At 50.2% G+C, this 16,561-nt stretch overlaps 1 protein-coding gene across 3 annotated transcripts in view; it reads left to right on the top strand.

Annotated features, from left to right (window-relative positions):
* The window catches only part of LOC144787463 (membrane-spanning 4-domains subfamily A member 4A-like), a 380,273-nt gene that overhangs the window by 139,867 nt on the left and 223,845 nt on the right, over positions 1 to 16,561 (top strand). For 2 of the 3 annotated variants that reach the window (XM_078665340.1, XM_078665342.1), the window contains exon 2: positions 11,653 to 11,895. In XM_078665340.1, coding sequence (XP_078521466.1) covers positions 11,737 to 11,895 — 159 coding nt within the window. In that variant the 5' untranslated portion in view covers positions 11,653 to 11,736. Of the gene's footprint in view, positions 1 to 11,166; positions 11,336 to 11,652; positions 11,896 to 16,561 lie in introns of those variants that run through there. The other variant, XM_078665341.1, reaches the window with a different exon arrangement.

The raw sequence follows: 16,561 nt of genomic DNA on the forward strand, positions 1-16,561 counted from the left end.
CCCATTTATAACCGCCATGACATCCATTAGCGCTGGTTCGGCGGGGGCGCCTTGTGAGTCTCCCCCCAGACGTCTGGGTCTTCCTTGATTCCACCAGGAATCCTTTAGGCATCGTGTAGTGGGCCAGCTTATTAGATTGGATATGCTTTGATCCTTTTGAGGACCTGGGCAAGGCCTTATCTGCGTCTGGCTTTGTCACGATCCTCTCCCCGCTTCACCTCTGCCAATCACGACAATTTTCCTGAGGTCCGGGAACCTGATTCCACCAATCCGCCATCTTCGCCGCTACGCGCCACTATCCGCCTCTTCACAGAACCGATGGCCGGCCAACACACCTCCCTGCACTGTAGTTAACGAGCCTGGGCACAGCACCTTCCACCAGGAACCCCAGCACCCATGCAGGTTCCCCCGTCAAACGAAGGCCGCCACTTCCTCACGAGGTCTGGCACTCACAAGAAATTAGTTCTTCTCCACTATGCGGTGGGCATGAGAAGTAGTCACTGCCGGGCCCCTCAATCCGCAAGCGGCACAAAGGTGACACCTCTTTGTAGTGGCTCCCCGGCACCTTTCACTCCAAACTCAGGGGGGCGACGTGCTATAGTCCAGATACGGTGCCCTACTTCTGTCTGTGATAAGTGTGTGGGCACTCCCCCACTGCCGTCTCCACAAGTGAGGCACACCAGGTCTCTCTGCCTCCCTTGCGCAATCGGGCACACCGGGGTGGCTCTCTTCCCAGGCCCAGCCATCCCGCGTCTTACTGCGCTCTTCTCAATGGCCAGAGGCCTCTGCTGACTTCTAGTGCTGGTGCGCCACTCTCACCCAGAGTCGTAGGCCCACTGGTGCTCCACTGTTTCACTTTAGGGCATCGCCCCCGGGCAGGCTAATAATGCGGTGGTTTTCGAGCCCCGAGAGTGAGCACCTCCTCCCATGGCCCTCAGGGGCTACCGCAGCTGTTTGTCCATTCCGGCAGACACGGCTCCTCACTCAGGGTCTCCTCTGTAATGTTCTTCTCGTGGAGCTGAGCGCCCGTCCTGTACTGTGCTCGGGCCAACGCCCTGCCCGCACGCACTGTTATGTGCTCCAGCAGGGCAGGTTTGCATTGCAATTTGGCGTCCCCGTCTGTCCGGGCCGCCTCTCCAAACGCCGGTAGCGCCGATATCAGTTATGGGGCTGGACCGGTGACTTCCGGTTTCCGGCCACGATGTTGTTCAACTTGCGGCTGGACTCGGCCCTTACTCCAGCCCCCGGCTTGGGAGGCGAGTAGGCCGCTAGTTACCATCGGCGTATCTCGGGGCCCTGATGTCGGTTTTGGGCCAGAAATGCTGCACGGAGCGTCGCTGCAGTTCCGCTGTCGGGTGGTGGGCTCAGGTCTCAGGATTTATGTCAGGATTCATACGGAGGAGGAAAGGGGTCCTCAGAGCCAAGCCTTCACGCGGCCATCTTGGTCACACGCGTGGCTCCTCCCCCTTTTATATAACAATTTATCATCGGGAGATTAAGTGATTTGCATAGAATTGCAGGCTGTTTTGTGGCGCCGCCCGTTACTCGGTATCCCTAGCTCTCAAGTCATCAGATCTGGCCGCTGCGCCACATCCTCCCACTCCTGTGTTATCTGTGAGAAAGCACTTTCCTTCACCGGGATGATGATTGATGAAAACAGTTCTTTTTTCATTACATAGGCAAAACCGATACATTACCAATGAATGTTTTCATTTTGATTACTGATCCAACTCAGATCAGTAAACTAATAGAAAGAAAATGCTTGCATCATTTGGGAGGTACTCAAATGCTTGGTGTGCCCAACAAAATGATACTGTTTTGCCATGTCAGATTTTTTTCTTTTTGTTATTTAGCCATGCTGTACCACATGACTCAAAACCAGTGGCGAAGCCAAAAGGTTCCAAAGGCGAGTCCTATCAGCTTTGCCAATGCTCTTTTTTAAATCTCCTCCAGTGAACCATGTTTTAATGTACTGTGATGTGACTGGCTGCAGATCATGTTCATCCAGGGGCGCAACTAGGTCTTCATTTCGGGGGGGGCTAACATGGCAAAAGAAGGGGCGTGGCTAATGTTAATCAATGGGGCGGAGCTAAAATGGTAGATAATCAGGATCGGTTAATGCTCCCTCACACCTTAAAACCCATACCCGCCCTGAACCCTAAAATTACCCCCGGCACCCCAAAACCCATACCCATCCTGATCCCTAAAATTATCCCCCCCTGGCACCCCAAAACCCATACTCACCCCACACCCTAAAATTACCCCCTGGCACCCCAAAACCCATTACCACCCTGAACCCTAAAATCACCCCCCTGGAGCCCCAAAGCCCATACCCGCCCTGAACCCTTAAATTACCCCTGGCACCCCAAAACCCATACCCACCCTGAACCCTAAAATGACCCCTGGCACCCCAAAACCCATACAATAGCAAAAAGGAGCCAAGAGGGATCTGGAAAGGTATATCAGGGATCGCCCTCCACTCTAAACAGTCAATAAACAACAAGATCCCTATACCTGGGGCGATTAATACATTTCAAAGACATGAGTACACATCACTCAGGTTGTATTTTTTATTAACATACCGAAGTAAACCCCTGCTATCTATCGCAGTGAGGTATAGATCCTCTAATGTCTAGTTGTCCCCACTTAATCTATTGTTCCAAGAAAATTAATTACTGAGGTCCCAATTCAAACAGTGTCCAGGGTGATGTCCAACAAATGTCTGCCTTCTTTACTGGCAGTACATCTATCCACACTTAACCACATGTGCACAAACCTTAAGAGGAAAAAATGTGTGGTGGAGAGGAAGGCACCTCACAGGCGAACAACCCTCGGGGATGTTGGCGGATGTTACCAACTCAATGCCCCTTTCTCATCATCGGTTGCCTTCCAATCCGAAAAGAAAACAAAATAGGTACAACACATAAACTGAAATGCGTGTAAAGGTGCAAAATAAAGAGTATCACAACATTAACTCATAACGGACAGAGTGACATAAACTCAACAGCCACACCCACTCAATTACTTTATTCTTCGTTTCAGTGTGAGCTGATGAGTTAAAAAAGAGGTTGGTAGCTCAGTATCGCCTACCAGTACCTGATAACGACATGTTTCACTGCCCCGATAATTTCGGCAGATTCATCAGGGTATTCAACACTCGGTCACTGCACCAATTTTTTGAACATCCTTTCTGGACACTGTTGAGTTGAGACACAAATAAAAACCAGAGACATGCCCAGTAGTCAATATACCTTCATAGGTTTCCACATTAGAGTAATGGCTGCAAATATCCGTATAGTCATGTAATTATACAATTATAATTACCCCAGGCCAGCATGGGCAACTCATACCGGCTGACCGAATCACACCTTGACTCGTTTAAAAACGATTGAGGTATCAATCTATAGGAAATGAAAAAGGATATTATGGAGCAACCAGACCTTACACTCTGGGTGAGAATGTTTGCCATTGGGGTGTCGAGCTGCCTCTCCCTCGGCCTCGCCCTGTGGCACCCCTCCCCCTGTTGTGGTTGGATCTCTGGCCCTGCTCTAAAAAAGCACGTAGTAATGCACCCAAATCTTCGGTCTGGCGGTTTTGCTGGTTGAACCTCACCCTACTATTTTGCTGGGGTTCCTCCTCTTCCTCACTCGAGGTGTTATCAAATGTCCAGTTGTTAGGTGTACGTCTCTGCTGTTGTCTCCCTCCCCTACCTCTGTATCTGCTATTTGTGTTCTGCTGGGCAGGTGCTTGTTGATAGTATTCTTCCTTCACGTAAGGGAATGCCCACTCGTGAGTATATCTTTCTAAGTTCTTTGTCAAACCTTTTATCTTCTGGTTGACCATATAGTTTTTATACTCAACAAGGTCGTCCTGGATTTTTTGCAAGTGCTCCTTGCTGTCCACCAACGTGGTGTCTTTTGAGATCTTCTCTTCCAATTCGAGGATCTCCTTCAGGAGCTCCTCGCTCAGTCTCTGAGCAGTGCTAATGATGAGGATGAGCCAATCCCTGGTGCACTTATTGGCAATGAAACTCCAATCCGTGCGGAATTTTTCGTCATCCAGGAAAATACGCGGCTCAATCCTAACTATGAGGCTAGGTGGTGCTACCCCCGCCGTGTAATACTCTGTCATCAATGCACCATGCAATGCTATCCGGACCTGTTTTATCTTTAGTGTGGATAATTTTTCCCACTCTTCTCTCACAGATACGGATCCCCGTAATGGAGCCCCTAACATCAACGAAGGGCCCGACAGAATCGCCGAGATCTGCTCTTCCGAGAAGGCCAGGCAGTTCTTATCCATTTATACCGACACTATCAAGATCCACAAAGGGTTTTAAAAAAACCAAACAGCGTTTCCTACGGGTGGGGATAGGGAAATAATACAACCCCTAAGAGTGTGAAGAGGTAGTTATATATATGTGCAACCAACCCCAATCAAGGGAAACGGCAAGGCCACAAGGACCGAGCTACTGACTATCTCGTTGGCACGTCTCTTAAGTTAAAAAGTTTTAATTTTTTAGACTCTCACGGCTGAGCCGCCGTCCTACACATACAATAGCAAAAAGGAGCCAAGAGGGATCTGGAAAGGTATATCAGGGATCGCCCTCCACTCTAAACAGTCAATAAACAACAAGATCCCTATACCTGGGGCGATTAATACATTTCAAAGACATGAGTACACATCACTCAGGTTGTATTTTTTATTAACATACCGAAGTAAACCCCTGCTATCTATCGCAGTGAGGTATAGATCCTCTAATGTCTAGTTGTCCCCACTTAATCGATTGTTCCAAGAAAATTCATTACTGAGGTCCCAATTCAAACAGTAAAGAAGGCAGACATTTGTTGGATATCACCCTGGACACTGTTTGAATTGGGACCTCAGTAATTAATTTTCTTGGAACAATAGATTAAGTGGGGACAACTAGACATTAGAGGATCTATACCTCACTGCGATAGATAGCAGGGGTTTACTTCGGTATGTTAATAAAAAATACAACCTGAGTGATGTGTACTCATGTCTTTGAAATTTATTAATCGCCCCAGGTATAGGGATCTTGTTGTTTATTGACTGTTTAGAGTGGAGGGCGATCCCTGATATACCTTTCCAGATCCCTCTTGGCTCCTTTTTGCTATTGTATGTGTAGGACGGCGGCTCAGCCGTGAGAGTCTAAAAAATTAAAACGTTTTAACTTAAGAGACGTGCCAACGAGATAGTCAGTAGCTCGGTCCTTGTGGCCTTGCCGTTTCCCTTGATTGGGGTTGGTTGCACATATATATAACTACCTCTTCACACTCTTAGGGGTTGTATTATTTCCCTATCCCCACCCGTAGGAAACGCTGTTTGGTTTTTTTAAAACCCTTTGTGGCTCTTGATAGTGTTGGTATAAATGGATAAGAACTGCCTGGCCTTCTCGGAAGAGCAGATCTCGGCGATTCTGTCGGGCCCTTCGTTGATGTTAGGGGCTCCATTACGGGGATCCGTATCTGTGAGAGAAGAGTGGGAAAAATTATCCACACTAAAGAAAAAACAGGTCCGGATAGCATTGCATGGTGCATTGATGACAGAGTATTACACGGCGGGGGTAGCACCACCTAGCCTCATAGTTAGGATTGAGCTGCGTATTTTCCTGGATGACGAAAAATTCCGCATGGATTGGAGTTTCATTGCCAATAAGTGCACCAGGGATTGGCTCATCCTCATCATTAGCACTGCTCAGAGACTGAGCGAGGAGCTCCTAAAGGAGATCCTCGAATTGGAAGAGAAGATCTCAAAAGACACCACGTTGGTGGACAGCAAGGAGCACTTGCAAAAAATCCAGGACGACCTTGTTGAGTATAAAAACTATATGGTCAACCAGAAGATAAAAGGTTTGACAAAGAACTTAGAAAGATATACTCACGAGTGGGCATTCCCTTACGTGAAGGAAGAATACTATCAACAAGCACCTGCCCAGCAGAACACAAATAGCAGATACAGAGGTAGGGGAGGGAGACAACAGCAGAGACGTACACCTAACAACTGGACATTTGATAACACCTCGAGTGAGGAAGAGGAGGAACCCCAGCAAAATAGTAGGGTGAGGTTCAACCAGCAAAACTGCCAGACCGAAGATTTGGGTGCATTACTACGTGCTTTTTTAGAGCAGGGCCAGAGATCCAACCACAACAGGGGGAGGGGTGCCACAGGGCGAGGCCGAGGGAGAGGCAGCTCGACACCCCAATGGCAAACATTCTCACCCAGAGTGTAAGGTCTGGTTGCTCCATAATATCCTTTTTCATTTCCTATAGATTGATACCTCAATCGTTTTTAAACGAGTCAAGGTGTGATTCGGTCAGCCGGTATGAGTTGCCCATGCTGGCCTGGGGTAATTATAATTGTATAATTACATGACTATACGGATATTTGCAGCCATTACTCTAATGTGGAAACCTATGAAGCTATATTGACTACTGGGCATGTCTCTGGTTTTTATTTGTGTCTCAACTCAACAGTGTCCAGAAAGGATGTTCAAAAAATTGGTGCAGTGACCGAGTGTTGAATACCCTGATGAATCTGCCGAAATTATCGGGGCAGTGAAACATGTCGGTATCAGGTACTGGTAGGCGATACTGAGCTACCAACCTCTTTTTTAACTCATCAGCTCACACTGAAACGAAGAATAAAGTAATTGAGTGGGTGTGGCTGTTGATTTTATGTCACTCTGTCCGTTATGAGTTAATGTTGTGATACTCTTTATTTTGCACCTTTACACGCATTTCAGTTTATGTGTTGTACCTATTTTGTTTTCTTTTCGGATTGGAAGGCAACCGATGATGAGAAAGGGGCATTGAGTTGGTAACATCCGCCAACATCCCCGAGGGTTGTTCGCCCGTGAGGTGCCTTCCTCTCCACCACACATTTTTTCCTCTTAAGGTTTGTGCACATGTGGTTAAGTGTGGATAGATGTACTGCCAGTAAAGAAGGCAGACATTTGTTGGACATCACCCTGGACACTGTTTGAATTGGGACCTCAGTAATTAATTTTCTTGGAACAATAGATTAAGTGGGGACAACTAGACATTAGAGGATCTATACCTCACTGCGATAGATAGCAGGGGTTTACTTCGGTATGTTAATAAAAAATACAACCTGAGTGATGTGTACTCATGTCTTTGAAATGTATTAATCGCCCCAGGTATAGGGATCTTGTTGTTTATTGACCCCAAAACCCATACCCGCAGTGATCCCTAAAATTACACCCTTGCCCCCCAAAACCCATACTCACCCTGAATCTTAAAATTACCCCTGACACACCAAAACACATACCCACGCTGAACCCTAACTTTAACCCCCTCACACCCTAAAACCCATACCCACCCCACACCCTAAAATTACCCCCTGGCACCCCAAAACCCATTACCACCCTGAACCCTAAAATCACCCCCCTGGCACCCCAAAACCCATACCCACCCTGAACCCTAAAATGACCCCTGGCCCCCCAAAACCCATACCCGCAGTGATCCCTAAAATTACACCCTTGCCCCCCAAAACCCATACTCACCCTGAATCTTAAAATTACCCCTGACACACCAAAACACATACCCACGCTGAACTCTAACATTAACCCCCTCACACCCTAAAACCCATACCCACCCTGAACCCTAAAATTACCCCTGGCACCCCAAAACCCATACCGATCCCTAAAATTATCCCCCGGCACCCCAAGACCCATACCCACTCCACACCCTAAAATTACCCCTGGCACCCCAAAACCCATACCCACCCTGAACCCTAAAATGACCCCTGGCACCCCAAAACCCATACCCACCCTGAACCCTAAATTTACCCCTGGCACCCCAAAACCCATACCCACCCTAAACCCTAAAATTACCCCTGGCACCCCAAAACCCATACCGCAGTGATCCCTAAAGTTACACCCTTGCCCCCCAAAACCCATACTCACCCTGAATCTTAAAATTACCCCTGGCACACCAAAACACATACCCACGCTGGACCCTAAAATTAACCCCCTCACACCCTAAAACCCATACCCGCCCTGAACCCTAATATTACCCCTGGCACCCCAAAACCCATACCCATCCTGATCCCTAAAATTATCCCCCCCCACCCCCCGCGGCACCCCAAAACCCATACCCACCCCACACCCTAAAATTACCCCCTGGCACCCCAAAACCCATTACCACCCTGAACCTTAAATTACCCCTGGCACCCCAGAAACCATACCCATGCTGAACCATACATTCCCCCCTTGCCCCCCAAAATCCATACCCACCCTGAACCTTAAAATTACCCCAGGCACCCCAAAACCCATACCCATGCAGAGCCATAAATTCCCCTCTGGCACCCCATAACCCATACCCACCCTGAACCCTAAAATAGCCACCTGACATCCCAAAACCCACACCTGCCGTAAACCCTAAAATTACCCTTGGCACTATAAAACACATACCCATGCTGAACCCTAAAATTAATCCCATGGCACCCCAAAACCCACACCCACCCTGAACCCTAAAAGTATCCGCCCCCCTGGCACCCCAAAACCCATACCCATCCTGATACCTAAAATTATCCCCCCCCCCTCCCGGCACCCCAAAACCCATACCCACCCCACACCCTAAAATTACCCCCTGGCACCCCAAAACCCATTACCACCCTGAACCTTAAATTACCCCTGGCACCCCAGAAACCATACCCATGCTGAACCATAAATTCCCCCCTTGCCCCCCAAAACCCATACCCACCCTGAATCTTAAAATTACCCCAGGCACCCCAAAACCCATACCCATGCAGAGCCATAAATTCCCCTCTGGCACCCCATAACCCATACCCACCCTGAACCCTAAAATAGCCACCTGACATCCCAAAACCCACACCTGACGTAAAACCTAAAATTACCCTTGGCACTATAAAACACATACCCACGCTGAACCCTAAAATTAATCCCATGGCACCCCAAAACCCACACCCACCCTGAACCCTAAAAGTATCCGCCCCCCTGGCACCCCAAAACCCATACCCATCCTGATACCTAAAATTATCCCCCCCCCCTCCCGGCACCCCAAAACCCATACCCACCCCACACCCTAAAATTACCCCCTTGGCACCCCAAAACCCATTACCCCCCTGAACCTTAAATTACCCCTGGCACCCCAGAAACCATACCCATGCTGAACCATAAATTCCCTCATTGCCCTCCAAAACCCATACCCACCATGAACCTTAAAATTACCCCAGGCACCCCAAAACCCATACCCATGCAGAACCATAAATTCCCCTCTGGCACCCCATAACCACCCTGAACCCTAAAATAGCCCCCTAACATCCCAAAACCCCCACCTGCCCTAAACCCTAAAATTACCCCTGGCACTATAAAACACCTACCCACGCTGAACCCTAAAATTAATCCCATGGCACCCCAAAACCCACACCCACCCTGAACCCTAAAAGTATCCCCCCACCCCAAAACCCCAAAACCCATACCCACCCCACACCCTAAAATTACCCTCTGGCACCCAAAAACCCATACCCATGCTGAACCATAAATTCCCCCGGCACCCCATAACCCATACCCACCCTGAACCCTAAAATTGTCCGCTGACACCCCAAAACCCACACCTTCCCTGAACCCTAAAATTACCCCTGGCACACCAAAACACATACCCACGCTGAACCCTAAAATGACCACTGGCACCACAAAACCCATACCCACCCTAAACCCTAAAATTGCCCACTGGAACCCCAAAACCCATACCCGCTCAGAACCCTAAAATTAACCCCTGGCACCCCAATTTGTAACCTACCATGAACCATAAAATTACTCACTGGCTCCCTAAAACCCACACCCACTCTGAACTCTAAAGTTACCCACTAGCACCCCCAAAAAAAAAATGAACACTACAAACTTACATTACAGTTGCATATTTGGAGGGGACTGTCCTCTTTGACGTTTCTATGCATGTAAGTCAAGAACAACATTCACAGTAACCTAGATATGCAGGCAGTAGGTAATGCTGTGCTGAAAAATGCATTAAAGTTACTGGAACTTACATAAAAAACTGCTGCCTGCTCCTCTGATACTATACTGGGGAGTCGGGCTGATCAGCAGCACTGCGTCCTGGCATCCAGCCCCTCGAAGGTCTCAGAGTAGATAGGTCTCCTGGATTCTCCTTGCCTGGGTCCCCTCTGCTTCTTCGCTGCTGCCCTTGGATGCGAAAATAGAAAGATCCATGGCCCTGTTCACCATTTATCTGGTGAGCAGTGCGGTGGATGTGAATTCCATCCAAGTGCACAGACAGCAGGGTGAAAGGGATGGCCAGTGCAGGTGATGCTTTTTCTTTGAAAATTAATTTCTGCTGGTGTCTTAGCCCAGGGTTTGCTGTCTGTGCACTTGTATGGAATACACATCTATACAAGTGCACAGACAGCACACCCTGGGCTTTGACACCAGCAGAAATTCCCATACAAAAGAAAAGCGCCACCTGCACTGGCCATGCCTTCCCCCCTGCTGTGCACTTCACACCCCATACTTATAACCCATCAAGTGCTTAGGTGAAATCCCTGCCTTCAGGCAAGGATTTCACCTCGGCGGCGCCACTCTAAAGGAAATCAAGAGGTGAGGGCAGGGGGCCTTCACTCGAGGAAACTGTTCAGAGGCTGGCTGTCTGCTCGGGCTGCTGGGCCTCTCAGAATGCATAATAAAAATCACATTCTCGGCTCCGATGCGCAGCGTTAGTTAGTGATTTCAGTGCGTGTCATCTTAGCCCGGGCAGAGGAGGCGAGGGGGGGGGGGGGGGCTGAAGCCCGGTGAGCCCAATGGGTGTTGCGCGCCTGTGTTCATCCCACATGTTAGCTGTGGCCATCTGCAGTGATCTGAAGTGAGAAGACGCCCTCAGCGTAGTCTCAATCTTCCATCTTTCTGAAATAGGGGAATTGAGTGCAATTAAATAGGGTATTATTAACACTCTTTATTTATAGCACCGCGAAACTGCAGAAGTGCCGCCTGAAGCGCTATATATGAACAGCTTCTTATTGTTGGTGCAGGGCGGGCTGGGATTTCCGCTGTATCTGGAGCCGTGCAGTAGGACACGCCCACTTGGCATTTTACTTGATATATCTATAAACAGAGCCAGGCACAGTTAAACAGACCTCCCCTTTCGACGCTGTTTTTTTTAAATATTTTTCAGAATGGTTTGGGCGGGCTCGGCAGCTGTTTGCGTCACTCATCCTTTCACCTCTGCACAGCGCATTTCATATATTCTTCTGGCGAGCAGAGAGCGCTTCATCTGCCGAGGCGCTTCTTGGCGCCGCTGTTCTTGCTTTACTCGGCTCTGTAAGTGAGCGTCTCTGCACCTCGGCTCTTTGCTTCATCCCAGGCCCTCCTCTTACTCCTTCTCTTCTCTCCTGCCGTCTAACGCTGCTGTCTCTTCTCTGCTCGGCTGCCTTTGTCGCTCCTTCTTGTCTATTTCTATGTCCATCCCACTTTGCCTTCTCTTGTCTCTTAACCCACCCTTACACTTTCACTTTAATATTTACATCTTTTATTCTCGAGCGTCATGTCTCCCTTCTGTCCTTGGAAAACGTTTATTATTTTCTCTAGTCCTCTTACGTTTTATCTGTCTTTAAACATTTCTTTTCGTTTTTTTGCAGAAGCAGGCTACTTTTGTATTTTTCATTTTTCCATTAGATTCACGTGTTTAGCGGTGTATGTGCTGAAGGCAGCTTAGGAGCGCTATGGCCGCAGAACCGACAGTCCTCAGCAGTGCGGTGAAGATGCCCCCTGAGGCGGACCCCCGACCGCTGCCCGTCAGAGATAAAGAAGGCCACGCCCCTCCGGCCCATCTGCCTCGGTCGCTGCAGAAGTTTTACCAGGGAGAGCCTTTGGCCCTTGGGGTGAGTACAAAGACCATACCCAGGGCTTTAAGTGGGCCGGTTCCGGCAGTTCTTAAAAGCAGGTGCTGAGTCTGGTAACTATTGGGCTCTCCATGTCGGCCCTCACCATAGGGGTGAAAAAAAAAATCTGAACTCTGCAGCAAAGAGACTCGTTATGTTTCTAATCCTTTATGGGTTTCCGGAGTAGCGTGCTACTTAGCAAAAAAGCGATTCAACATCCAATCAGATAACAAGCGCTATATACATTCAAACCTTTTTCCCCTCTTCTATCCTACTGCTATTCTTCTGTATTCAAATGACTGACTAACCTATCCAGCACTCAAATTAGGTTCACCTTTCACTATACTAATCCAACACTAATCCTTTATGGCAGTGATTCCCAAACTTTTTTGACCAGTGGCTCCCTTGACCTAATTGGCAGATGGCCGTGGCTCCCCACCATTTTTTTACCCGCGCACCGGGGTGCCGCGGCACACCCTTTGGGAACCACTGGTCTACATGAAGAATCAAGCCTAGACGTGATGAAGGATTCAGAGAGCAGCCATCACTGTCATAAAACTTTATTTGCAATCACAAAGATCTTATAAACTACATCTCAATGCATACATAGAGTAGTATAAAGCACTCCCACTAAAAATAACCAGGCTAGAGAAAGGCTCAAGGAGCTCTGTGAGGTTACAAGAAGTTTACGTTAGGTGGGCTCTGATCATGGGTATCTGCAGAAATGTTTTCGGGGTGGGGGGGGCAAATTTTTGACTTCATCACAAGCCCCCTTTCACCCTTTCCCCCTCTGCCTTACACCCTTCTCCCCCTCCACCTTGCACCCTTCTCCCCCTTCCCCTTGTACCCTACTTCACCTCAGCCTTGCACGCTTTTCTGCCTTCCACCCTTCTCCCCTCTGCCTTGCACCCTTCTGCCCTCTGCCTTGCACCATTCTCCCCTCTGCCTTGCACCATTCTCCCCTCTGCCTTGCATCATTCTCCCCTCTGCCTTGCACCATTCTCCCCTCTGCCTTGCACCCTTTTCCCCTCTGCCTTGCACCCTTCTCCTCTTTGCCTTGCACCCTTCTCCCCTCTGCCTAGCACCCTTCTCCCCTCTGCCTAGCACCCTTCTCCCCTCTGCCTTGCACCCTCCTGCCCTCAGCTTTGCACCCTTCTGCCCTCTGCCTTGCACCCTTCTGCCTTGCACCCTTCTGCTCTCTGCCTTGCATCCTTCTCCCCTCTGCCTTGCACCCTTCTCCCCTCTGCCTTGCACCCTTCTCCCCTCTGCTTTGCACCCTTCTCCCCTCTACCTTGCACCATTCTCCCCTCTGCCTTGTACCCTTCTCCCCTCTGCCTTGTACCCTTCTCCCCACTGCCTTGCACCCTTCTGCCCTCTGCCTTGCACCCTTCTCCCCTCTACCATGCACCCTTCTCCCCTCTGCTTGCACCATTCTCCCCTCTGCCTTGCACCCTTCTCCCCTCTGCCTTGCACCCTTCTCCCCTCTGCCTAGCACCCTTCTCCCCTCTGCCTTTCACCCTTCTGCCCTCTGCCTTGCACCCTTCTGCCCTCTGCCTTGCACCCTTCTGCCCTCTGCCTTGCATCCTTCTCCCCTCTGCCTTGCACCCTTCTCCCCTCTGCCTTGCACCCGTCTCCCCTCTGCCTTGCACCATTCTCCCCTCTGCCTTGTACCCTTCTCCCCTCTGCCTTGTACCCTTCTCCCCTCTGCCTTGTACCCTTCTCCCCACTGCCTTGCACCCTTCTGCCCTCTGCCTTTCACCCTTCTCCTCTCTGCCTGGCACCCTTCTCCCCTCTGCCTTGCACCCTTCTCCCCTCTGCCTTGCACCCTTCTCCCCTCTGCCTTGCACCCCTCTCCCCTCACACTCTCCAACATGCAGCAGTCACGAGTGACGACCCCTCAACGAGGAGTGAGGCAAAGACAGAAGCTGGCAGAGAGCGGCTGCATCAGGGCATAAGGTGCCGACCCAACGCTCTCCACCAGGCCTCTTACCCTGCACGCACCCAATGCTCTCCGCCAGGCCCCTGAACCTGCACCCACCCAACGCTCTCCACCAGGCCCCCCACCCTGCACCCACCAACCCAACGCTCTCCACCAGGCCCCTGACCCCGCACCCACCCACCCAACGCTCTCCACCAGGCCTCCACCCTGCACCCACCCACCCAACGCTCTCCACCAGGCCTCTCACCCTGCACGCTCCCAATGCTCTACACCAGGCCCCTGAACCTGCACCCACCCACCCAACGCTCTCCACCAGGCCCCCCACCCTCATTCACCCACCCAACGCTCTCCACCAGGCCCCCCACCCTGCACCCACTCACCCAATGCTCTCAACCAGGTCCCTGACCCCGCACCCACCCACCCAACGCTCTCCACCAGGCCCCTGACCCCGCACCCACCCACCCAACGCTCTCCACCAGGCCCCTGAGCCTGCACCCACCCAATGCTCTCCACCAGGCCCCCCACCCTGCACCCACCCACCCAACGCTCTCCACCAGGCCCCCCACCCTGCACCCACCCACCCAACGCTCTCCACCAGGCCCCTGACCCCGCACCCACCCTACGCTCTCCACCAGGCCCCTAACCCTGCACCCACCCAACGCTCTCCACCAGGACCCTGACCCTGCACCCACCCACCCAACGCTCCCCACCAGGCCGCTCACCCTGCACCCACCCTACGCTCTCCACCAGGCCCCTAACCCTGCACCCACCCACCCAACGCTCTCCACCAGGACCCTGACCCTGCACCCACCCACCCAACGCTCCCCACCAGGCCTCTAACCCTGCACCCACCCACCCAACGCTCTCCACCAGACCCCTGACGCACCCACCCACCCAAAGCTTTCCACAAGGGCCTGACCCTGCACCCACCCACCCAACGCTCTCCACCAGGCCCCTGACCCTGCACCCACCCACCCAATGCTCTCCACCAGGACCCTGATCCTGCACCCACCCACCCAATGGAGGTTAAAGACAGTCATTTTATGTGTATCTGTGCTCCCAGAGATAACACTGGGATACCGCCACAGGTTTATTAAGCAGCGCACGAACACCCTCTCTCTCTCCCAATCATTAAATTATTCCACCATTTAAAGAATCCAAATTATATGTCATCATTAATGTGATTTTTCTGCCTGATAATGGACCTGGTACAACGTTGCACATGAATTTGAAAAAGCCGTCATAATAGGAACGTTCGTGAATGTCATTTGACAGTTGAAAAGTTTTACCCTTTTTCTGTGTTTTGGTCGGCTGGATTAAAAATTTTTTTTTTTACTGCAGATTTATATAGCGCAAACTTGACCCGAAGAGCACCAGTCACGTTACACAAGGATACATTCATGTACTCTGTTTTTGTAGGCGCTGGGAGATTAAGTGATTTGCCCAGAATGACACAGGATTCTGAGCTGACGTCGAGGGTCGAACCCGGTTCCCCAGCTCCAAAATTGGCAGCTCACAGTTTCATTACATTTTGAGGATAATTATATATTTTTTTCAGACCCACATCCTGCACAGCGGCGGAGCGCCCCTGGCTTCCCTTCACGGCGCACCAGGGTGCCGCGGCACACAGATGTATGACCTAGATATTAGGAGTGTACTCCCTGGACAGGTCCTGAGCATGGGTAGAGGAGGGGAGAAGATGGAGCTTGAGGTCAGAGCTACCCACTTTGAAACTGAGGAATCAGGTTTGATTCTGGTTTTGGCTCAACATCCTGTGATCCTGGGCAAATCACTTAATCTCTCCGTATCTAAAAAAGGAACATGTCCTTATGAAATTTAATTGGTGCTCGTGTAAAGCACTCCAATATGTTTGGGTTGGGTTTGCTCTATATAAAAATCAAGGGGAACAAATGAAAAATTAGTTTCATTTACTCTTTCAATGCTATTTGCATCTAAATAACCGAAGGTGATCATGACTCCACAAGGAGCATGACCCCCTCCTGCGCTGCAACACCTTCCTTTCTGCCACTGACCAGCATCTCTTTCACAGCTCATCAGCAGCTGAAAGAGTTGATTGCCTTTTTAATGGTTAGAACTGCCAGGCGCCAAAATGTGGGATTATGGGCATCATCTTTTGCCTTTGAGTCAGAAGTGCCTGGATCTTCATTGGCAGGCGGGCCTCACAGCTATGTCTGTAGCCGAGTCCTGTGTGCGCTGTTTGTGCACCCCCCGCCGCCGTGATGCTCTGTTTTCAGAGACCCCCCCTGTTTTTTCATCCACTTAAAGCCCTGACCATGCCTCGGAGATATGGTATTGTATTGTATTATAGAATTTATATAGCTCTTACTAGACTTGTGTGGAGTGCTGAAGCGCTTACTTACATAGGTTGCCCGCAGCGCTATGTAGGGTGTGTGGTTGGAAGGATATTGTCTTTGTTTCGATCCTATGTGGGAAGTGTTTCCATGCCATACGTATTTACCACTGAGGTGCGATTGTCGTGTAATGAGAGGTAGTGGGTAGCGTTGTGGTGGGTGGTGACGTGCAAGAGAAAGACGTGCAGTTTTGTAGTTTTCAGTATGCTGGTAGCTTTAAAAGCTCTGCAGGTCCCTTTATAGTATTTCATTTGATATAGTCTGCTTACCTGGTTACTGTACTGGGTTTGTGTGTTTGGAAGTGTAAAACGTACCTAACGTTTATTTATGTCCATACTTCTGACACTGACTCTCG

This window comes from Lissotriton helveticus, chromosome 1_1 (assembly GCF_964261635.1).
Source record: "Lissotriton helveticus chromosome 1_1, aLisHel1.1, whole genome shotgun sequence".
In the NCBI taxonomy this organism is placed as follows: Eukaryota; Metazoa; Chordata; class Amphibia; order Caudata; family Salamandridae; genus Lissotriton; species Lissotriton helveticus.